General features: G+C 44.4%; 1 protein-coding gene across 19 annotated transcripts in view; it reads left to right on the forward strand.

Moving 5' to 3' along the window:
- Positions 1-2,106: 2,106 nt before the first annotated feature.
- The window catches only part of NSD1 (nuclear receptor binding SET domain protein 1), a 69,043-nt gene continuing 45,907 nt past the window's right edge, over positions 2,107-25,242 (forward strand). For 4 of the 19 annotated variants that reach the window (XM_081900959.1, XM_081900960.1, XM_081900964.1 and 1 more), the window contains exons 1-3: positions 2,727-2,865; positions 3,526-4,550; positions 22,936-23,071. In XM_081900959.1, coding sequence (XP_081757085.1) covers positions 3,546-4,550; positions 22,936-23,071 — 1,141 coding nt within the window. In that variant the 5' untranslated portion in view covers positions 2,727-2,865; positions 3,526-3,545. The other 15 variants (XM_081900956.1, XM_081900969.1, XM_081900972.1 and 12 more) reach the window with 14 other exon arrangements.

Raw genomic sequence — 25,242 nt, forward strand, 5'->3', positions numbered from 1 at the left:
AATCATTGCAATTGCTTGTGCTTATAAGAAGCTACCTAACTGCACCAGACCACTGGTCCATTTATAGCCCAGTATTGCCACCCTGAACACTTTTGGAAGGGCAAGATAGAAATTCAATAAATAGATAAAAAATACTCTGACCCAGAAACTCCAGCAGCTGTTTCCCTTAACTTAGAGGCACTCAGTGATGATCAAATTTGAGCACCTAATTGCATAAGGGCTCAATGCAGCACTTTCTGTCTCTGCACTATCCCACAGTAGTTTCAGAAGTGATGTTTAAGTGACCTGCCCAGGCTTGTTCGAAAAGACTGTGGCGAAGGAAGCCTGCAAGTGCACCTTTTCCTAGTTGCAAATTTGCTGTTAATATTTTAGCCTGCTTGGTCCAAGACGTTGCTATGCAGCAAGTTGGCCAGTTTCCTGTACACCCCCTCCCCTCATTTCCACTGTGCCTGCCTGTTCCTGGATGGCGAACTTCTCAACACACACACACACGACTCATCAGGACAGTTTCTCCCTGCAAAACATCCTACACATTAGTAGCGCTATCCTAAACAAACGGAAGACGGCGATGGCCTTGGGCCCCACAGCCCCCTTTCTCTCTCTCCCCCCCCCACCTCTGCCTGACTAGATTCTGACGGAGGAGAGTTTTACTGAAGCCGAGGACGTGGTTTTTTCTAGAAAAAGGAAAGAAAAAGAAAATAATAATAAACTGGCGATCTCGGTTCCCTCAGCACAGGCTCCTTGAGGACAGATCTGTGGCGAGGATTGCAAGGTAGAATGAATGAACCAATCAACCACTCCCGTCTTCAGCCCTTCTGGCGGGGGCTCCCGCTGCACCGGGGAGGGTGGGTGCCTGGCGGGGGCTTGCCCCGCGAAAGGTTCGGTTTGCCTGGCGGGTCTAATGGCCGCTTGGCGAGGCAGGTTGCACGGAGGGAGGGGAGGCGCGCGGGGGTGGGGTGCGGGTGTGGGGGGGTGACACAACTGCATTCTGCTCTCACAAGCCGAGCAGGGGCTGCAGCAGGAAGCGGGAGGGTGCGCCGCACGGCTGAGGCCCGCCGCTCCTGACCGATGTCAAGGCACCGAGCCTCCTGTGGAGGAGCTGGCAACGGGGCGCGCACGGGGGAAGCAAGGGCGCTTGTTCCGAGCTCGGGCCCCCCGGGCTCGAGGCTCGCCTCGCCTTCTATGGCTGATCTCGTTACGCTCCCGGCCGCGTTGCCACGCAAAAGACGGCGCGGCGGCGGCGGCAGCAGCCCAAAGCAGCTTGCTCTAGGGAAGAGCGCGGACGCCGCGTTCTTGCTGGCCCTGAAGACCGGCTAAGGGAGCCAGGAGGTGGGGGCGTGTGGAGGGCTGGCCTCGCAGTGCCGGGGAAAAAGGGAACAGTGGGCTTCTTCCCTCCCGGGGCGAGAGCAGCTGCACCCAACCCGACGCGGGAGGAAGAGGAGCGTGTGGGAGGCTCCTTCCAAGCTCGCTGCTGGGCTAGTCAGTGTCCAGGGGCTGCACCCCAGCCTTCCCCGCTCTTAGAGGATCTGGGGGAGCGGCCTGGTTTGCCTCGGCGTCGAGGGGAATCGGCCTGCCCTGTTGCGCCCGGGACGCGGGTCGCCCCTCGCGCGCTGACACACAGACACACACACGAGTTTGGCCCCCTTTCACTGCGGGGGCCACACAGCAGCCATTTCTCCCTTCCCTGTCCAGCCGTTTGTTTTAGGAGTTCGGCCCCCCTCCCCTTAATCGGCGTTGCGAGCGGGGGTGGCGGCGGAAGAAAGAGCGGACGGAGCTTTTCTTCCTTCGTCACCCCCATTGTTGGCTGGAGATAAGGGAACAAGCTGACCCGTCCAGTCTCCCCCGTTGTTTGGGCGGGAATATGGGGATGGCCTGGCTTCGTCCTTCGGGCTCCCAACTTCAGTGGCCGAGAAACCCTCCCCGTTTCCCTCTCCCCCGTTGGAGAGGGGGACAAGGTTTGCGAGGTCGCTTAGGCTCCCAGGACCCCACCGTGCCTGAGGTGAAAAGCAGCTTAGCCCCAGGCGCACCATGCGCCTGGGAGAGGACACCGAGGCAGGACTAAGCCCGGTTGGCTGCTGGTCACGGGGCGTCTGAGGGGCTCCCCCTCCCCTCCTTTGGGCTGGCAAAGAGAGCGGCGGCGGCGGCGGCTGCCCAGCGGGTGGGTGGGCGAGCTCCACATCCACCATCTTTGCTCGCTCCTGCTCTCTGCTTGCAGCGCTTGGCGGGGGAGCTAGCAGAGGCCTGGCCTCGCAGGCGGCGCCCTGCCGGGGTGGCTTGGTACGAAGCAAGGCTGAGGGGAAGGATGGTGCTGGGCGCTGGCAGCGGGAGAGGCAGGGCTTGTCCAGCGCGGGCAGAGAAGGGAGCTGCGGCGCCATGTGCAGTGGGAAGGGAGGGAGGCCGAGGCCAGGCCGGGCAGGACGGCAAAGCGACGCCAGCCCTTTGGAACAGGCTGAGGAGCCCAGGGCAAGGAGCAATAGGTGGGGCAAGGGAGGGGCGGCCGCCCTGAGCGCTAGGGGGCGTCCGAAAGCGCAGGGGCCGCGTAAGTGCCCCAAGGAAGGGGGGAGGCCAGGCGCAGCGACGGGCAGACGCGCACGCGCGCGCTGATTGGACAGCGCAGCCTTCGCTGGCGCTGCTGCTGAACCCCAAGAGTCAGTGAGGGGGCGCGCGCGGGCGCGCACAGGGGACAGCCGCGGGGGCGCGCGTGCAGCAGCGTCGCGCGGGCGCGCGCGGGCGAGGAAAGGAGCTAGCAAGCGAAAAGAAGCTGGCAGGCAGCTGGGCTGGAGACGGAGCTGGTAGGGACCGGAGGAGCCAAGTCGGCTCTTCCCTTTGGCCCTGTGCAAGGGTGGGGGAAACAGAGTCCGACAGGTAAACTGCAGGAAAGACTTTCCTGTTCTCCCCCAAGGCGGAAACTGGTGTCTGCGGGCAGATTGCACCGGGACATTGCAAGGGCGCCGCAACCCTCACCCGGAGGGCCTCTGGAAACGGGGTGGGGGTGGGGCAAGGCACGCCAGCCGGTGTCTCGGGCCTAGTGCAGAAGCCGGGTGGTGGCAAAAGGCGGCCGGGGTGGGGGCGGGGGCGGAAGAGGATGAAAGATCCAGAAGCCTTTGCTGAAGCGATCCCTGCTCAGCAGCTGCAGATCTCTGAGAGGCGGGGGCGAGGAGGTAGGGGGAGAGTGCGAGGAGCCAGGCCAGGCCAGGCCTGCTCTGCTGCGCTCCCTGCAACCAGCAGCGGCAGGATGGATGCTGCGCTATTGTGAAAGGCGACATTAGGCTGCGCCGATCAGGAGGCAATGTTGCCTGGGTAGCTGCGGGCCGGTGGAAGAGGCATGCAGCCGGCTCGGTGCAGGCTCTCTGCGGCCCCACAACCAGGAGCGGGAGGCGTTTGCTGGGCCTCTGCCGCCGCCGCCGCCGCCGCCGCGGAGGAGGAGGAGCAGCAACAGCAGCAGCAGTAGAAGTGGCTGCCATTTTGGAGAACAAGGCCCTGGAGGGTTTGCCTGACCCCATTGTTGCTGTGTTTGCTTCACAGGTTGATGCCCGCCGCACAGGATGGATCAGGCCTGCGAAGTGAGCAGGAGGGGCTACCTGCCCCCCTTCGCCAGCCCTTTGGCGTTAGATGTGCCGGAGAACGGGGACGGCCCTTACGGGGGGGAGGGTCAGAGCCGAAGCCCCGAGCCACCTAATGGGTGCACCATGCAGTCAAAGGCTGCTGCTGCTGCTGCCTATGGCCCAAACCCTTCCCCCTGCTACATCCCGCTGCGCAGGCTGCAGGATTTGGCCTCCATGTTCAGTGCCGAATATTTAAATGGCTCAAAAGATGGCTCTGATTGTTTGCAGGAAGTTGAAAGGAGCGACTCCAGCGCCGAGCTCTGCGATTCTTCAGTCTTAACCGACTCAGAAGACTTCACCCGGCATGACTCGGCAAGACTCCTGGATTTTGATTCCATCTCTCCTTGCTTGGAGGACGACCCGGAGGTGGATTCCGAAACATCATTCCTAAAAGCAGATGAAAGCCCAGAAGAGGAAACTGAGTTTATGATGGAGGACAGAGACACCGGCACCTACAGTGAGGAGGAGGAGCCCGAGGATGGGATGGAACTGATTGAGGAGATCCAAGGAGGACGCTCCATAGAAATTAGACACAATGAGACAATGTCTACCTTGTTCCCAATCGGCTTTCCTCGAGAGCAAATACAAAGTAACACTTGCAAAGAGGCTGCAGTAGGAAATAGAACTGAAAAACTAGACCTGCGCCCAGTGTCTTATTTTCCTGGAGATACAGATTTAAAAACAGAAAAACAGTGCAGCATTACGAAGAAGGTATCTGAAAAAGAAAATCCAGCCCAGGGTCCCATCACACTAGGAAACTTGATAGAAAGGCTTGAAACTTCAATTACTGCAAAATCATCATCCTCAGCAGCAGCAACAGCAGCGTTGCCACCTGTAAGCAGTCTTGGGGTACCCGTTAAGTTCTCTGCAAATTTATTTATGGGGAAATGTTCTACATGGTGTTCCTCTGGTCTGTTGCTGTTACAGAGAGAGCGAGAGTTGGAGGTGGGTGGAGTTAACAGGTTGTAGAGTTTCCATGTGTTTTGTTTCATTTGCAAAGCAAAGTGCAGATAATTAAAGGAAGGTAGTTTGAACAAGAGCTTTGAAAACAACTTGTTTTGTGGTCCTTCTGCCTGGCATACAATCCTAGAAGTTGACACAGTGAAAAAAATTCCTTATCACAGAAGCTGAATTGAATTTAATTCCCCTCCACACATTTGAATATAATTCCCCTAAACACATAACTTGTCATCTTTCTCTGCTGGTTGTAACAAGAATTAAGATTTGGTAACTTTATAAAAGTGTTTGAAAACATGCACCCCTCACAAACTCCTGTTCCTTATACTTAATTTTTGCACTGTTAGCTGAAATGAGGTACTGTATTAAAAAAAACCCAACAACTATGATAGCTGGAAAGCCAAAACATTATTCAGACAGAAAACCTGCTCTTCAGTTTTCCTTTTCAGCAGATTCTTAGTGGTTTTCTTTTTTAAAAAAAACATATTATAGTTGCATATGCTAAAAAGGTTTAGTCTTTGATTTCTGGCTGTCTTTGTAAGGTTAATAGGGCTGTTTCCCACAAGGTAATAGTAAGAAAATGTGTATACTTTTGTGCATATATTTTTCTTGATGCATGTGCACTCTTTAGAAACTTGCTATCAGTTGTGGCTTTTCAGTGCATTAATATTACACCCACCTACACCCACCCACCCATATATATATATATATATATATATATATATATATATATATGAGAGAGAGAGATAGCAGCCCTTAAAATGCACATGCATTGCATTTTACATGTGGTGTGGAATGCATATAATAATACAAGCAAGTGTTTACATCTTATATCCTGGTAAACATTTGCAGTCAAGATGGCATGTGTGAAGTGGCCTCAGTTAAAACAAAACACTCCATTACTAAAATGAGATTTCATTTAATAGTTTAAGTGAAAAGTGTGAAGACTTGCATTGTTTTCTGTTTTGCAGAATGAACTGGCGCATGCAGAGTAATTTTTTATGGTTCTGAATTCTTTTAAGAGGAGAACTGAGGTGTGTTTGTTGACTTTTAATGGTGGTGATAATGGCCTGGTTTGTACATAAAGCTAAACAAAAAGCCATGGTGAAATTTCAGTATGTTAGTGTGTGAGTACTCGCAGTAAAAAAAATGTGGCTAGTTCTCCCTTGATCTTCGTGGTGTGCTACTGAAATTAAGCCATGGTTTGGCTCAGCATTATATCTTAATCTGGGCTTGTGGATAGTCTGAGGAAGAAAAACTGTGAGTCTGAATTTGGAAATAACGGTAAATTAATCTGTACCTTAATCTCCAGGTAGTGTGGCAGTAAGAAGACCAGGCCATAATTATTATTGTGAGTGCTTGCACATTCACACTTAGCAATGATTTGGCTTAGAGTTACATGCGAACTGGGCCTACTGTAGTTTGAGAATACGTCATGTCAAAAGACTTACATTCAGGTGTAACTTTGCAAATAGTGCATAAAGTTGCAGTCCTGTGTACATCTACCTGGGAATGCACACAGTGGAACTGACTTCTAAGTAAACGTGCATAGGACAGTGTTGTGAAATTATTTTCACAACATTTGTGAAACAACATGTTGGGAAAGTCTACTAGAATATTTTGTACCATGGCAAAAATATATATGGTATTGTAGAACTTGAAGTGTTTTGTGCAGTTACATTAGAATTTACCTGGCTTTGGTATTTCAGTTACTGAGAGACCTCTTCCCAAAATAATGTCACTGCCAAACGGCTCACATACATCTGAGATTATTTCTACTGATAGTTACTCATTCCAGAGTATTGCGTAAAGTATTGCCTAAATGTTTGTGGAGCAGATAGCATTGTGCAGGTGTTAACACACATATGTGCACCTGAATACTGTAAAGAGAAGAAATGGGTTGTATCCAACTTAATATCTGAATGCATGGAACAGCTTCCAGAAGTGCAACAGAACTTTTACTTCTTTCTCCTCCCTTACTGCATCCTCAACCCTCTGGAGTAGATTTGGGGGTGGTGCAGGGAGAGGAGATGGAGGGGAAATTAAGGTATGTTGCACCCACAGGAGTCATTCTGCATGTGCAGTCATTTAGCTAAATGCAACCCAATGTTTGTTTTTTATTAAGGATATTGTCCCATTAAAGAAATCTTAATATGATCTGAGTTTAAGCCTATTACTCTAGCAATTAAATTTGCATAATGTAAAACAAATGGTTCTGAGGCTAGCAATGTAGGCATTGGGTGATATCCAACGAAGTCATACTCGATGAGTAGTCTCATGGAAATCAATGGACTGATCTAAGTATGAGTAATGTTGGATATCCCCTTTTGGTTTTGGATATTGCATGCATGTGTCGTAGCAAGCATCATCTTAGAAGAAGCATCCCCTTCTTTCTGGGACTAAAGTGAGAATACCTCTTAAGTGGTGCTATTAAAAAATCTGCATGATTGATTGGGGCCCCAGTGAGGCCATAAGTGATATCACAGCACTTTGCAGATAGTTCTACTTAATAACAGAATCAGCTTTACTTCCAAAATTCATTATTACATTGAGTTAGAGTTGAAATGGACAACCATTATAAAACATTTTCAAAGTGTATGGCATCTAGTTTCTGTTAGGAGTTTTTTTGTTTTTAGTTGCGCAGAATTCTTTTGATTGTCTCATTGTATAATGGCTTTTTAATGCAAATATTTAAAAAATAGAATGCTGGTGCATAAATATTGATGAGAAATGCCTTTCTTGAAAGGGGGTATTTGGAAATCAGACCTTTTTTTGTAAGGCATGTAAAGATGGAAGAGAGCTTACCAAAAGAATGACATCAGAAAGACTCAGAAAATAATTTTGTTTGTGGTTGTCTCATAATTCTGGTCTTGCAATTGTCTCTGAGCAATGGGTCCATTCAAGGTTTAAAAGCAAGGAAGAAAATGTTGTTGGCAACTCTGGTGTCTGAGGCTCATGTGTCAGGGATGGTTTAAGCCAAGGGAGCTATTATTACAGAAATACCTTAAGCAATAATTCTATGACTAATTTTGGTTACGTTTGAAATTATTGTTCTTTGAAGTTAGCTCAAGTAATCCAGTGATCCTATCACCGCACGTTATTTCGTTACTGTAGCCATAACATTCATGTGAAGTTCTAATAGATGCCATTGCATCTTTGCAAGCTGCTAAAACCTGTGTGCATTTTGGGGGTTAGGTTTCTCTCCCACCACAGTTGAATAGATCTTCAAGTCCCAACAGCATGAATCAGTATCTCTTGTGTTCTCAAGCACTCTTCTTCTAGGGGTGAGAGCACATGACAATTCATGGTGTGATTATTGCAAGATAAGAGTTATGTATGAGCTTCTATGCTCATCAGTTGGTGCTGCTTGCATGTGATGTAGTTAAAATGGATAAAAAATTAATGAGCTAAGAATAGTAATAATTAAATATTGTTGCAAGGGCTCCCGCTAGCACAGCTGGGCTTTCCCTCTCCTCCCCCAACACTCCCTCTCCACCTCCCCCAGATCCGTTCTACAGAGTCAGGAGAACCCTCAGAACACCACATGGGAGAAGAGGGGTATTGTTTCATAAGCAAAGATACTTGTGCTGATGGAATGATCAGAAGTGTGGGATTTTGAATTGCTCCCTGTAAGTTTCTCTTTTTAGAAGTAGCCTAGTATAAAGCACTAAAAAAAGCATGTTAATCCTCCAATTATTGGCTCCATCCAGCTATCAGATCATACCATAGTTTGTTGTGACATGGGCATCCTATGGCGACTCTCATACATTTCTCTTCTTCCTTCCTTCCTTTGGGTTGTATGGAGGATTAAGGTTTCAATTGCTTGAAACAAACTTTAGCTTCTCATTTTATCTGGATATGGAAAATAGGTTTGTATAATATCGCATAATCAAACTCCGGCTTGCTATGAGTTGTGCAAACCACACTCTCCCATGTGCTTCAAAAACTGGGAAAATACAGCTTGCTTCAAAAAGCAAGAAAGCTTCCATTAGACACATGAGGAAAGGGAGGCTTGAAATAGTGCATCTGCATTTCCAAAAACTCTGGTTTGTTGCAGTTATTATTATTTATTAGATTTCTTCCCTGTTTTTCACCATGAGGTCCCATGGTGCGTTACAACAATTTAAAAAATACAATATTAAAATAATTTAAAACAAATTACAGTCAGTGGAATATATTGTAAAATTTCTCAGGTGTCAAAGGCCAGGGTTAAGAGGTGGATCTTCAGCATATGATGATAACCACAAAAGTAGGGTGTCAGATGCACTTCTGGGGGGAGAGCCTTCCACAGTTTAGGGGTTGCCACAGAGAATGCCCTCTTCTGAGCTGTCAATCTCCAAACTTGTGAGGGTGACAGAACTACCAAGAGGGCCTCCTCTGTCAATTGTAATACCCAAGGGGGTCTGAATGGTAGGGCTTTATGAAAGACATTGAGTTAGGAAAGCAACACCAGTGCAAATAAAGAATCACATGGAATACTGCTGTTAATGGCCTTGATGCTAGGGGCAAAGAACTAGCAGGTCATCACAGGTCATGATTGCCAACCTTTGAACATCTGTAGATGCCATCCTGTATATGGTTAAGATAGTTCTGTATCCTTTAATTATCTGATATCTGTATTTTCCCCCATACCAAATTATGAATATTTATAAACAAGGACATTTCCTTTTCATCTTATGAAAATGAACTGCTCTTCCCATAATTACCAGCACTTTTGACATATGAAATTGGGCTGGATGAAATAAGTGGCCACCATGTATCATTTTATAAAATTATGAAAAATACCGAGTGTATATATAATTATACAAAGTATATAATTAGAATGTTGATCCTAGTTGTAAGCCAACATGGACAAATTTTTATACATTATTTTTTAAAATATATGAAGAACAAATGAGAAACTTCAATCAGAAATTTAAACTGGCCTTTTTGTGATTTAAATCACATTTATTTAAATTAGTCCACCCTTGATGTAATGATATAGCTGGAGGAATGTAGGCCAGATTGGGCACCGGTGTATCAACCCCAACTGGACTAAAACCACAAAAGGTAGCAGCGAAAGGAAGAGTTCTTGTTCTTTCTTACTGTTATTTTTTAGTGTGAAACACTTATTTTAAAATGGAAGTTCCAAAGCAAGTGCAATTCATTGGAAAGGCTGCGAGAGAGTAGTTTATGACATCTCTGTAGTGTAGTTCACACTGAATTCTGAAGGCTAGGCTCTGAGCCATTTACATCAACTTGCAGTCCTGAGGTATTAGACCCCTAACACCTCAGCAAAATCATTTGCCAGGCATCAAACACGTTTTGCAATTGGGTCCAGTTGCGACCACTTGGAGATCTCTGGATGCCAGGCTGGCAACTGGGGAAAACAAAATGTCACTTAGAGAAAGATCTGAAATATTTTCCTTGAAGCTTGAATTTGTTTTATTCTGGATTGCTTTATTTTACTATATTATTTTATTTTATATTATTTTATAATTTTTATTTTACTATATTATTTTAATATGTTGCAAACCACTTTGAGATGTGTTTTTTAAACTATAAAGTGATATAGAAAAGAAGTGAATAATAATAATAATGGTGATGATTAACTGCATTGCAAAAAAAAGAAGAGAAAAGGCACCTAGACATTCCATTGTGGTGACCGTCACCTAGGTTTAAGGTGCCATTTGGCGATTAGATTATATATCTGAGTTTCCAACACTGGTTGCAAGTTGGAATGCTATGCTGAGAGAGAAAAGCTTACAGCAGCTCTGCAATGTAGCCTGCTGTTAATATTGAAGGTCAGAAGTGAAGCTGAAGCTTGTTTGGATTCCCAGTCAAAAGTCCCCTATACCTCTCTGGTTGCAGTACAGGTTGAGGCATTAAATTGCCCCCTTCGATCTCCTTCCAGTCCAATCAGCCACTCAGTTGCATTCAGCAGCCTCATTGCCTTGCGTGAACACTGCTTGTACTTTTAAATGTTTAAAACCCAAAATCATAAATTTTAAGTTTTGTGCACGAAGCAAGAGATTTAATTTTAACTTTTCTTTTTCTGAGATCCCTCAGCCACATGCATAGGCAACATGCACATGTAAGATATATACTGCAGCATTTAGTCTGTAGTGACATGGAAGTTCTGTTAAGCCCACTTTGCTTTTTAGAGATTTGCTAATCTCTATCAAGGGTGCTATATATTACCTTATTCCCCCCCCCCCCAGTGAAACTGGCAGTCTTCTCAGTAGTGTTCATTTGTAGCAGAATTAATGGTCCTAATTTAACCCAAAAGCTTTAACCAAAATAGTCTGCCACATGCAGAAGGACATTTTGCAGTACAGTCCCAGGCATGTTTCCTTAAAAGTATTATTTAAGTTCAGTGGGATTTACTTCCTGGTAATTGATTTTAGCATTGCTGCCGTAATTCAATTTATTTCAATGGGCTTAGGCCATCTAGCTGCATCTTAGGATAGCAGTTGATTTATTGGTGGGAGGCAATTTTAATTTATGTAGACAAATGATGACAGTAGATCAGAGAGTTTATCTTTATTTATTTTTTGGATGTTCCAATGTGTTACTGTTCATAGAAAATAATATATTTGTTTCTTTGTTTCTTTCCAACAATGAATAGTAGCTTTTGCTAACTTATTAGTTGCCTCACATTTCTTTCAAAAGCTCAAATAGTATCTGTCTCGAGGTTTTGCTTACACTCAGATGTAAACAGCTACAGAATTTTAACTGACTGAAATTCAGTCAGTGGATAATCTTAGTTCATACCCTTTAGAATCCCAGATCAGCAACAAATACTCCCAGAGCCAAATCTATCCCCCTACGGAATACTGTCTGATCCTAGCCTTGACCCCCCCCCCACTCAAGTTGCCAACTTGGAAGCTATAAAAGATGTATGGAGAAAATTGCAGTTGTGGCTGTGGAGGTGAAGTAGGATTTACCCTCTGTCACTACATCCAAACTGTAGTGGTTGTAACATGAACTATGGTCAGAAGAATAGGATGAGTCCTGCAAAGATATACCTCAGGTGTCAAAGGCCAGGATAAAGAGATGGGTCTTCAGCGTGTCAAGTGACAGTGCTGGATCCAGGAGTACATCCAAGCTTCCTTCCTCCTTCTAAAGTGCAAACCCATCAGAAAAGGTGGGCTTTCCACCTCCTGGACTTGAGAACACATAGCACTTTGTTTCACAGTTTAGTTTCACTTTGTTGCCCCCCATGCAGCTCATCACTGCCTCCAAACACCTGTCTTGATGCCTCAGTCAGCTCTCCTGATACAGATAGGAGGAGAGGGAGAGAGAGCGCTGGGTGTCATTCATATATTGGTGCCACATCACTCCCAAACAGCTGATGACTGGTCCTAGTGGCTTCATATAGGTGTTAAATTGCACGGGTGATAAGAAGTATAGTGCCCCAACAACCACTTCCTTGAGCTATTCCAGAAGGATGCTACGGTCAATGGTATAAAAAGTCACCAGAAGGTCAAAAAGAATGAGCAGGGTTGCATTCTCCCAATCCCTCTCCCGACAAATGACATCAGCCAGGGCAGTTTCAGTGCCCTGACCAAACAATGGCTAGTTGCTGATTAGGATTTTAAAAATGGTGTTGTTAAAGCCATTAATTTGGGGGGAAACTATCTGAAATTATTTACAACAGGCAATCCCTGCTGCTGCAGATTGGTGAGTTTTACATTAAACTTCTATGTCACATATAACCATAAACTGTAGCATAATTTGTGAACAAGTTCTGGGATGTACTTGACAGATGCAGTCCTTGCTAGAGGCCAATTACTTTCCTTTTAGGAATATTTCTTTTCAGGGAGAAATAAGCTTGGCTCTTGGAGGTGGTGCTGGTGTCTTTGTATGGGAAGATCCCTTGCTTGTCAAGAAGCAATAGGGTACGTCATACTCAGTCGGGATGAACACTTCTAAGGATGACCATGTTTTTTAAAAAAAGAAACTTACCTAATGACAGAACTTTCGTAAGTGGTAATTATACAAAGTAAACAAGCAGTAGTGACGTATCGATCATGCCTGCGCTTTCTTTCATAGGTTAATTTAGAGGAGGCTCCTTTTCCTATTGGTTAGTTATTACTAACACTACTACACAGTATTCATTAGTGTTTTAAGTTTCTTCACGATGCTCTTATCTTGCAGTTGTGTAAAGGGAGATATTATCAGTGAGTTGCTGCGTCCTTTAAATTGGCTCTTGAATGTCTGTGTGCCTCACCGTTCAGAAATGTGATTGATTTCATAGTACAATTAGGTGGCAGGAATCTATGCCTTTGAAGAGAAAAGAAACATCTTGCAAAACCAGGAGTGAGGAACCTCAGGCCCAGGGACTCAATACAGCCCTCCTGGCCTCTCTGTCTGGCCTTTGAGACTCTTCCTAGGCCATGCCCCACCCTTGAGGCCCCACCTGTCACTGGCCCTGCCCCACAATTGCCTTACTGGAATATGTTCTAGATAATGTAATTTGCTCGCTCAGTTGGATGGAGAGGTGGTTGCGGATGTGTAGAAATCCACAATTCTTGCTTGGCTGGAATGTAGCCTATTGAGTAAAGGTGTAAGAGTCATTGTATGTGTTACACAGAGCAGATTTGGAGAGGAAAGGGGGAAACCCCTGTAGCATACAAGGAAATCCTTGTACTGATGGGACATCGTAGTTGACTACCACCCATAAAAAGGTAAAGGTAAAGGTACCCCTGCCCATACGGGCCAGGCTTGACAGACTCTGGGGTTGTGCGCCCATCTCACTTAAGAGGCCAGGGGCCAGCGCTGTCCGGAGACACTTCCGGGTCACGTGGCCAGTGTGACATCGCTGCTCTGGCGAGCCAGAGCTGCATACGGAAACGCCGTTTACCTTCCCGCTAGTAAGCGGTCCCTATTTATCTACTTGCACCCGGAGGTGCTTTCGAACTGCTAGGTTGGCAGGCGCTGGGACCGAGCAGCGGGAGCACACCCCGCCGCAGGGATTCGAACCGCCGACCTTTCGATCGGCAAGTCCTAGGCGCTGAGGCTTTAACCCACAGCGCCACCTGCGTCCCTGACTACCACCCATAGGGGTTATTATTATTTCTTTTTGCTTATTAAATTTGTCAGTTGCTTCATCTGGCCCAGGACAACCCAAAGTGTCTTACAACCCAACATACGGACAGGAAATCACACATAGATACATCAACACCAAGAGGAAAGAGAACTACAACAAAAACGTCTCACCCACTTTTTAAAGGCCACAGATAGTGTAAGGCCAAAGGCCTGGTTATAGAGGAAAGTGTTGGCCTAGTGCATTAGTAACCTGGTCATAGCTGGATTCCTTCTATTCCATTTTGATAGCATTGGTTAAGGCTTCAGTTGCAGTGAGAGAAGACCAGATTGTGCCATAGCTCATCAAATAGTGCTATAAGACTGGGCTACTCTGTTTAATATGTACTTTGATAGGGAATATGGTCAGCTAGTTTGAAGCTGTAAATATTAGTAGTTGTATGAGTTGAGAATTTCAACTTATTTGAGAAATAAGGGTTCCGTATCTGAAAATTATTAAAACTACATTATGTACTGCTATTTAGGTACTGGAGCATATACTATACACTCCATGTAATAAAATCACCTCAAAGCCATGCTTGTCATACAAACAGGTTTTGCATTTCCTGGTTTCTCTTGTATTCTGGATAGAATTAACGATGGGCTAACACAAAGCTCTACATCTTGGAGACTATCATGCTGATATCACTTGTCAATTGGATATTGTTGTGGAAAATAAGGAGGCAACTATTCAGGGACTAGTTGTTTTTCATGTTTGGAAAACAGTAAAATGTCATTTGAAAATAAATGATCAGGAGAACTTTGCTGCGTTGAAAATATAGGAAGTGTGTCACGGAAAGTGCCATAAAAATTAAGATACCAGATGCTGAATAAATTTATTTGTTAACCAAACAGATAAATATTTTAAATAATTAATAGTACACATTGATTAATACTGGGGAGAAACAACCCCGTTTCCTAACTTCTATGATGAGAATGTTTTGGAAATTAATTTATTAATTTTATCTAACCAAATTTCTCATTTCATTTCATTGCATTTAGTTACAGTAAGCATGGCCTCTTTGTCTGGAGCGGGGGGGCGGGGCGGGGCGGCGGAAGGGGGCTATGAGGAAGGTACCATACAACATTACAGGGAAAGCTTAAAAAGAGATTTAACAGCAATCATAATAGCTTGAACAGTCTTTCTAAATTAACACAACCTTTTTTTGAGATGTTTTTAAATGAAACAATGATATGCTATATAACAAAGGATAGGAGGAGGTTATTTACTTAAAACGTTAACACCATACTGAACTTCAGGGAAGCAGTAATTTCTTTATCAATACAATATAAATGGAGACAGTGCTTCTAGAAATCTATTTTGTTCATATCCTCTTTCTTTGTATGTTAAATAATACCCCCATTTTAACATCATGGCTAGTTCTCAAAGTTTATTTATCCAATATTTTGAGCAGACAACATACTTGCTGTGACTATCATGGAAGAAGTTAATTTTCTGTGTTCTCTGTTTATTGAGATGTATAATTTAACAACGGTAATAGGGAATCTGATAGTATTCATAGAGTAATGTTTTAGATATTACATATTGTGCCTGTTTACTCATACAGTTGTTAACCTGTTCCAATTCATAATTATTATTCAATAACAAAGGATAAATTTTGGATAAATGATCTTTAACTTTATAAAAAGTCTCAAGTTTTGTTAAATTCCTTAACTTCCAAATTTCAAAACAACATGGTTCAAATAATTTTTTTTAAAAAAAGGTTTCGAAACAACCTCCCCTTTTTGAAAAACATTGAACCGTGCCAAATCCTCTGGATAATTTCAGGGTTGGATTGCTGCAATTGCTGTGTTGGGCTACCATTGAGGTTGATGTCAAGGCTTTAGTCGGTAGAGAACATGGTGACTGGGTTTTTTGTGGGGACAAACTACTGCCAGATAACAACATAACACAATTCTCACCATGAAAATTCTTCCAGATTTGTCAGATCTTCTAATTCCTAATATAGAAAATCATAATAATTTATGTGGAATTCATATAATTCATTAGTGTCCTTACTACTCAGATATCATACAGATTTTTATTTGTAGCTTTATGCAAAGTATTTTCTTACTTTTTAAAAATCTGTTTTATATCCTTTTGCTTTATCTTTATATCCAGCTAATGAGCTATAATCAGATATTAGCATTCAAGTCCTGCCAAAGACTGAACTGAATTTGATGGGGATATTTCTGTGTCTTGTTCATGCGTCACTATTCATAGGAACATAGGAAGTTGCCTTATACTGTACAATGTTAGACTACTTATTCCATCTGTTCCAGAGCACTGTCTATGACCAGCAGCAGCACTCCAGGGCCCTGGTACCTTCCAGATGATGTGGACCAGGCATAGACAAGCTTGGCTCTCCAGATGTTTGTGACTACAACTCCCATCATCCCTAGCTAACAGGACCAGTGGTCAGGGATGATGGGAATTGTAGTCTCAAAACATCTGGAGGGCCGAGTTTGCCTATGCCTGTTTTGGACTATAACTCCCATCAGCACAGCCCTTCTGAGTGGGCCCAATGGGAGTTGTAGTCCAAAACACCTGTGGGGCAACAGGTTGGCAAAGGATGCTCTAGAATCCTGTTGCTTACAAATGAAAGAAAGAAATTCTGTCATAGGTGTGGGTCTTGTTTTCTTTATGGTAAAGAAATGGGAGGATATTTTACACATTGGTATGTGTGAGCATTCAAATGCTTGGACTGTGTTCACATACTGTATTTCATACAACACCAAATGATTTTGTAAGGAGAAACCATTTTGCTGCAATTTGGGTATGTATTTTTGGGAATGTGGGACAACAGAAGGTGCATTGTTCATTGTCTCTACCCTTTATAAAGAGGGATATTGAATGATGTGCAGGTATAGCAGATAGCTTGATGTGCAGTATAGCAAACTGCATTTCGTTCTGCGTTAAGTAGGCTAGGTGAAGTCCTCTTAATTACACGAATGCTGTTAAGATTTAAGAGTAAATTAAATCACTTGTTCATACTTTTGCCATTACAACCCACCCTCCACCCGAACATACACTATTACATAGATTCATTACAAAATGATCAAAATCTAATCTTTGTTTTGCTTCTGAGAATGTTCTGTAATTGAAAGAGTTGGATTGTACACATAATTCCAGTACTTTCCCCACAGGGCTGTTAATGAAATCACATCTGCCTGTAAAGGCAGCAAAGAAGCACCATGGCTTTAGAGTGCCGTGAGTGTCAGGGCCTCATCCCTCTTACGACTGTGCTTTTTATTTTAGTAGGATGATGCATAATACTGTCCCATAGTGGGAGGTGTTAGAGTGGGTGGGAGGGGTTAGAGTCTGACATCCTCTCAGATGGGAGCTGTAAACTTTTGACTAGGGGTAGAGCTGTGTAGATGATGGAGTCCTGGACTAAATTTGGTATTGGTACAGTATCAGGCTGCCAGTATTGTTGTGTGGGGTTTTTGTGTGTGTGTATATTTTGTATATTTTCCTGGGGACTTGTTGGAATAGGTACGTGTTGGAGATTGTGTTAGTGGTTTATTTTGTGTGAGAGAGTTTGGTTAAATGTGTGCAGGTGTGGAATGATTGGAAAGATAGGGCTCTGTTAGCTGATGTGGAATTTGTGTGGGTATTTGAGTAAATGGGACCATATTTTATGGTTATTGATGTTCCATATGCTGTATTATGCCTTGTAATAGTTTATATACTGTATCTTCTGCTTATCAGTGGTTTCTGCATGAACCAGCTGAGAAGCAGGTGTGGGGGGGGGAAGGGTTTCTGGATGTGGCAGGGCTCAGGTGGTGCGTGATGAAGGAAAGGAATAGTCTTCCTGCATTCTCTTGGATTTCTCACTGTGTGCTGAGAAAAGAGAGCGCCTTCAGCAGCACATGGCAAGGAAATGCAGAGATGTGTGTGTGGCATTGGCTCCACCCACTTTCAATTTGGTATCGCCTTGTGTTGGCACATGACTTCCATAATGTTGCTCACAAGGGAATACAGTTCATCACTTGAGCTGGAAACTATTCCCCACCGGTAGGTGACCTAAAAACAAGTCTCACTGTGTCGAATGGACCTTACACCCAAGCATATGTGTGAAGGTTGCAGTCAATAAATCTTATTCCCATCCTTCATCTCCCAGCCCTATTCCTTTACCTTTGCTATGGGTTTTATTGACTTTGCCTATTTCCCCACCCTTTTGTTGTGTCCTCCGTTTCCCACTTTCTTCCTGCCTTCACCCCATCAGCATTTTCCATATTGACTTCCATTTGCTGTAAGGAAACAGGCATGTTAGTTCTGGGGGAACTAAATGAATAAGTGGACTTGTGAAATGCAAGCAGCCCTTTTTATGGATCATCCCATGTGAAACATTCCAGTTTACACAGACAGCCTTTCTGCCTAAACTGAGTGCCCTGTTTGCAATCTGTGGTTTGCACTCTGGTTTTTCCCTTTTGCTGTCTCCATATCCTGAACACTTGGTATCTCACCATTACCTGTGAAACATCCTTATGGTTCAGAGCCATATTGAGCTAAAATAAATACTTTTAATTTATTTTATATGACCACAACATTAATTAAATACAACTGCAGTCGTACCTTGGTTGTCGAACACCTCAGTACTCGGACGTTTTGGCTCCCGAATGCCACAAACCCAGTAGTGAGTGTTATGTTTTGCGAACGTTTTTTGGAAGCCGAACGTCTGACGTGACTTCTGCAGCTTCAGAATGAGTGCAGGAAGCTCCTGCAGCCAATCGGACGCCGCACCTTGGTTTTCAAACTGTTACGGGAGTCAAATGGACTTATGGAATGGATTGAGTTTGACAGCCAGGGTACGACTGTACTGTATTTCACAAACACACTACTAGGTGTGAACAGAACAGAGTTGCATGCCCTCTGAAGCAGGGCTGGCAAACCTGCAGGCCATATATACCCCTGCCCCAGACATTTTCAGTAGCTCACAGAGAGCTCTTGGCATTTGCCCTCCCCCTTTAATTTTTTTATTTTAAAATCACAAGTCAGGGCTGTTTGTGCCTAGGAGACCTTCCCTGCTGAGTAACTCAAGTGGTAGTGTTGTATTCACTATCGCTTCTTGGTTCTGTAATACCAAAATTTGTTTTGAAGGGCAGGATGCTGTCCTCTTGACCTACCACAGCCATGGTTCAGCCCCTCCGCCTGAAATATGCAGGGGGAAATAGGACTGGTCTTAACTATTTTTATAAGGTAGTAGTGAAGATTGATGAGATAATGTGGATTAAGCACTTTAACAATTAAGACACTGTGCAAATATTGTTGTTATTTGAGAAACCTGGAGAACACCTGAATCATAGCTACAGTTCTGTTTCAACTACAGTAAAACTAATCTCCTCCTCAGCCAAAAACACCAAAGCAAAACTCTCACAGAAGGGGGTGGGGAGGTGCTAAGGCCATTTAAAGTCATTCTTTGGATTGCTAGGGAACTAGAAAGCGCCTGTAATCTTCCCATCATTTTCTTAATGAGCAAGAAGCATCACAGTTGTTAATGAGATGGAGAAAAGCTACAGAAATGATATTCGCTGTGTGTTCCAAAGAAAGAGGTCTCTCAATAAGACGCAATGACTGGTGGGGGTTTAAATTATTTTAAAAAAAATATTTCATTTTTTAATTTTTCTTAACTCTTAACTTTTCTTGAGAGTCCCATGGACTGCAAGAAGATCAAACCTATCCATTCTTAAGGAAATGAGCCCTGAGTGCTCACTGGAAGGACAGATCCTGAGACTCCAATATTTTGGCCACCTCATGGACAGTGTTCTCGAAGCTACTAACATGAGTTTGATCAAACTGCAGGAGGTAGTGGAAGACAGGAGTGCCTGGCATCTCTGGTCCATGGGGTCACGAAGAGTCGGACACCATTAAACGACTAAACAACAACAATGCTTCAGCAGCTTCGAGAACACTGTCCAACCATCTCGTCCTCTGTCGTCCCCTTCTCCTTGTGCCCTCAATCTTTGCCAACATCAGGGTCTTTTCCAGGGAGTCTTCTCTTCTCATGAGGTGGCCAAAGTATTGGAGCCTCAGCTTCAGGATCTGTCCTTCCAGTGAGCACTCAGGGCTGATTTCCTTAAGATAGGTTTGATCTTCTTGCAGTCCATGGGACTCTCAAGAGTCTCCTCCAGCACCATAATTCGTTTTGCTGAAGCATAGTGTTAGAGTAATACAGTTTGGATAGTATGTGGCGATGAGGTGGTGAGATGTGGGAGACAGTGAAAAATGGATGTATTTTGTAGCACGCTTGCCCTGTCCCCTTACTTGTTTGTGTGGGGTGTTTTGTTCTGGCACCCCCAACTGTTAAGAGTGCTGTGACGGAGTTGCTGCAAGGTTCCTGTGAGGGTTCAAGGAAAACAAATGTCCACTCTGTGCTCCAGTTCCTGGCAGGGTTCTGGGGCACAAGTTGTTTGTGCAAAGAGCTCCCTTTGTGTGCAGAGCACCGTTTCTTCCTCTTTTCTATTGCTGGAGTCCCTTCTTGTGAGCCCTGTGTCGCCAGAGACAAGAGAAATAAAAGCCCCATGCTGCATGACTTGTCATCTTGAGTTATGACCTCCCTGTATGTGGTTTATATATTTGTGGTGGTAGGCTGCATTTGGGCGCTGAGACTACACCATAGCCTATGTGAGAGAGGTGCTCACTGAGGTGGGGTGGCTGCTATTTTTTCATTTGTTTTCCTCCCACTGCTGTAAATGGGAGGAAATTTCTTGCATGTGGTCTGGGGCTGTTGTAAAGCTACATTGTCACTGAGGATGTGGTAGTGGTCTGTGGGGAAGTGCCTCTTCCCTCTGCCATTTCTGTGCCAGTGGAACAGCTGCAATTCCATGGTGCTGTGCTGCCATATCTGTTATGGCACCAGTGTCTCTCCTTCCACAGAGTTCCACATAGCCCCTCATCCAGCATAACTCAAGCATAAGAGTGTTCTCCTATGTGTAGTGTCTTTCCTAATGTTGTATTAGTCTAAAACTGTGACTCATAATGCATCATGGTTGTTGTTTTTTTAAATAAAAAAGTTAAATACTGCTTGTTGGACTAGAAAAGATCAACATTTGGGGGACTTAGATTATGGTTTTATAACAATTTTAAAAACATTGGTCTGTTTTAAAAAACAAGGCGTATCTTTCATTTTGAATCACACTTTATTTCTTAATTAACTTTGCGAGCATGAAGTCTTCCTAACTGCAGATATGTGCCCTTGGCACTTCCTCTTTCTCTGTATTCTATGTAGTGGAAAATTGAAGTAGATGACTAGTACAGTTGTGCTCTGGCTCCAATAATTTAATGTTGAACTTCACTTCAGAACTGATGATAAATTACATGAGAGCTAAATTTCTGTGACAGATCTTTATCTGAGGACTTGGGTTTCTGCTAAAGAGTTGAAAGCAACACAGGAAGCAGCTTTATACCTTACAGGTCCACCTAGTTCAGTGTTTTGCTACTCTGACTAGCATCAGAGGTCCATAGTTGTCCTTCTAAGGCCTACCTGGAAAGGCCATGGATTGAACGGGGGACATTTAGTATGCAAAGCAATTGTTCTAAATATGTGTTCTACCACCTTGCTATGGGGGAGGGGGGAACGACACATAAATTGGAAGCGGAGAAGGAGATGCTTTTCTTCTGAACCTACTTTCCCCAGTTTATTTTTCCCCCGCCTTGGGTTTCCAGGTATGTGGTTTTCCTGTATGCTAGAGAAACAGGTTAAGAATTAAGCACCCTACAGTACCTTCCGCATCTCCATCAAATCACTGCCTCTTCCTTCTGCTTTTCAGCTGTTCATCCTCACATATTAAAATTTAGTTAAAATGAGCATCCAGCATTTTTAATTGGACATTTAAGAAGCACAAATGTAGTCTGTAATTATGGTTCCTTGATGCAGGCATCATGCTGCACCACCATTGTTTTCAAACCATGGTTTCCGATTCTGCATTCCTGGTTGATTGTAAATCATGGCTTGACAATCTGTACATCACAACAAGCATTGTTTTTAATATGTTTTCAAATTCACTTTCCCATTTTCTATTGCTTTCTCATACCCACGTCTTTGCACTGTTCTTCTGGGGACTGCAAGATGCAATAAAGGCTCACCCATTCATTCTGTCTTTGATTTTGGAGCGAGCTGAAATGAATCAATTTAGTGATATGGGGAGATTTTTAATCCATCAAAGAAAGTGGGTGTGTGGATATATAGTTTGCAACTATCTCTGTGTCTTACCTATAAAAGTTGATGCTGTTTTAATAAAGCTTTATTTAGTCTGAGGAACTAATTTTCAATATTGGCTTCTAACAATAACTTGTGTAGCACTTAGTTTTAAAATTATAAGTTTCCTGCTTCCATAATTTTACATGTAGAATCATGGCTAGAATGCAAAGAGGAACACACATTTTTGGGTGTTGATATTTCTGTTTGGAAGGATCCCTTCACAAAATGCTGCTCTGGAAGGTCCTCCAGCCTTTGAGAGGGAGGTGGCCTTTCAGAGAGTGTACGGAGAAGGTAGCCCCATGTGTTCCACCTTAAAAGCAAGGCTAGAGCTTGATTCTTTGATCACATTTTGCAGTCACTAAGAAACATTAGAACTGAAAACGTTCCTCCTAACGGCAAGGGTATCCAAATCCTCAATTTTAGCAATAACATCTCATTTCCTCCCTTCTCCTCCCCACCCTTTATTTTGCCTAGTACCAGTTTAGAGCTTTAGCTGTTTCCTTGACAGGAAAGGGCAGCGATTCTGTTTTTCCATTAGGAGAGGTGACTATTGTGTTCAACTCATCCACATTTAGAGTTCTAAAAACTGCTTATTTATTAGTGATATAAGTTTGCCCTTGGCAAATGTTTGGTTTGATGAGGAAAAGAGTCAGGGTTGGCTGCTGGGCCTGCACAATGTGTAGGTTGTAGATCTGTTAACTGATTGGAAGAATGTTAAGTTGATCTGTCTTAACCAGTTAGCTGATTTAACTTTTTTTGTTTAGATACAAGCTACCGTAATCTCAATATTGGTGCCTTTGTTTCATTTCCCAAAGGAAGTGTAAAATAACTTGTTTATAAATCTTCACATTATAATGCTGCTGTTTACAGTTCAGTACACAAGAGCATTGGTAGAATAAGAGAAGATTTGTGATATTTTCTTTCTCAATCCTTATTTCAGCAATACCTCAAAACCAAAAATAAACCAGTGTGCCCTTCCACTCTTACCCTCTTGCAATTAATCAACTGATTTAAGCCAACTGCAGTTTACAGTCCTGGTGGCTCAAGCAGCTTCCACTAGAGTGAATTATATATCAATGCAGTTTATTGTTTTTTCTCCATAGGGTCGAAATAAGAAGAAACCTGCTCCGGTGAAGTATGAAACTGGAGATCTTGTATGGGCAAAGTTCAACAGGCGTCCATGGTGGCCCTGTAAAATTTCCCATGATCCTGTGCTAGACACGCATTCAAAAATGAAAGGTAATAATATATTATTTGCATCACATGATCAGAGTTTTAGTGATTTGTATTATCCATACACAGCTCACTTTGCAGATTAGCCTCCATAAGTGTGTATTGACCAGGGTGGCTGTCAAATAAGCTGCCTGGGTGAAGATGATGATGTTGAGGGGGGTGGGCTGTGTATCTTTAATGTTTGTATAGCTTGTCAGGCAGCAAACTGCAGCTTCCTCTGTCAAAAGTTCTGGAGTCCTGTACTCACTCTCTCTCTCTCTATATATATATATTTGGCTTGGTCACCCTGCCATGAAAAAGTGAAAGGGTAGTAACAGGCATCACTATTTTAGATTGCAAGCCCTTCATTTCTTATCTTAATTGCATACATAACCATATGCATTGATGGCATTACATGAATGCTAATGATAATAATAAGGCCCAGCCCTAACCTGGGATAATTAGAATGTTTCATGGAAATCAGTGGAACTTTGTTTGGTTAGTGGTTTGTTTAGGATTACAGGTAGGTAGTGGAAGCCTATGGCTCTCCACTTAGAAGCAAGCCCATGTTAAGTTGGACTTACTGCTAGGTAAAGGTACATAGAATTGCACTTGGTCTCATCCTGTGCCCACTTTCCTCGGAGTAAGTCCAGTTAAACTCAAAGGGCTTATTTTTAAGTAGACGTGCATAATACTTGTCAGGGAACTGACATCTAAAGCGCCGGAGGCGCAAAGGCTCACTGAGGGTGAGAGAGCAGTAGCAGCGGAAGAGGGAACCAGTAGAGGGCGAGCAAGAACTCCAAGGGAAAGTGAGTCGGAGGGATGGCTCAGAGACGCTTCAAGCGAAACCAGTGGGGAGGTCTCAGGACCTCCTATAGGGACACCCACACCTCGACGGAAACTGTCACGCCGAGAGGCCAGACGACGTGTTTCCGTTAAGGAGCTTTTATGTTGGAAACGTTTCCGAAAGCAGCCACTTTCGGATTCTACTAGTGATTGACGCAGCCATGCTGGAGGGGCTCCGTCACAGGCAGAGGTTTGAAAGCCTGATCAAACTCTGAGGGACTTGCATTTTACGCACAAGCAGCTCATCGTCCCATCACAGCAATCCGAAAGTCTCCGAAAGCCAGCTTGTGCAGGGAGAAGCATCATGAGCAATCCAGCCGGAACCGGGGAAGCAGGAGCAGCTGGAGGAGGTCCAAGCCTGGAAGAAAGGTACAGGGCGTTGGAGATCCAGTTGGCGCTGCAAACGGCGAGGCTTGAGGAGAGGAGGGCTCAGGATGCAGAAAAGGGAAAGGAGAAAACCACCCCGCTCGCCAGAAAGGTGCCAGGATTGGTGCAGAAATTCGGGGGGGATCCCAGGAACTATCATGCCTTTAGAACAGAGATGCAATACGCTCTAAACTTGCAGTTTGATGACTTCCCCGATGAGGAATCGCAAGTGGCGTATGTGATTGGCCATCTCGAATCCGGGGCGAAAGATTGGGTTAGACCCCTGATGGCAGCGAATAATGAGATCTTAAAGGACACGAGGAAGTTTTTTCGTGCCATGGACCTGATGTTTTCCAGCGATATTGAGCAGGGGGTGGTGCGAAGGCAGTTAATGGCTTGCCAGCAAGGAAGCAGATCTGTCCGTGAGTACTGGACTGAATTTACCATGTTGATTCACAAATTGGGGTGGGACCTATCGGCGGAGCCCATCCAAATGCTTTTCGAAGAGGGGCTTTCTTCAACCGTCAAAGATGAGCTTTCCCGGGGCCCCAGGGCGGAGTCTATGGACCAGTTAACCAAATCTGCGCTGGCCATAGGAGCGCGCCAGGAGGCGAGGGCTATGGAAAAGCGGGAAGGGAAAGGAGACCGTTGGAGGGAGTTCCGCATTCCAGACATTCCAGAGCCACCTTTCCCGCCGGCAGAGCCGATGGAAGTTGGAACAGCGCGGGCGCGCGCAGTTTCAAATCCCAGTGAAGGGCGGAAAAAGGAGGGAAAGAACGCCAAGAGATGTTATCTCTGCCAACAGCCAGGGCACTTTGCCAGAGTTTGCCCACAAAGAAAGGAATGGCAAGGGATGGCAGGAGCTGTTGGGGGAAAGGAAGAGGAAGGCAAGGAGCAAGTAAAAGCCAACGCCTGGCTGCCACCGTTGGGGCACAGCAGCCAGGCCAAAGAGCAATGAAAGTGCCCATGCCAGAACCCCCCAGACC

This window comes from Podarcis melisellensis (assembly GCF_964234715.1).
Source record: "Podarcis melisellensis genome assembly, chromosome: 2".
Taxonomy (NCBI): Eukaryota; Metazoa; Chordata; class Lepidosauria; order Squamata; family Lacertidae; genus Podarcis; species Podarcis melisellensis.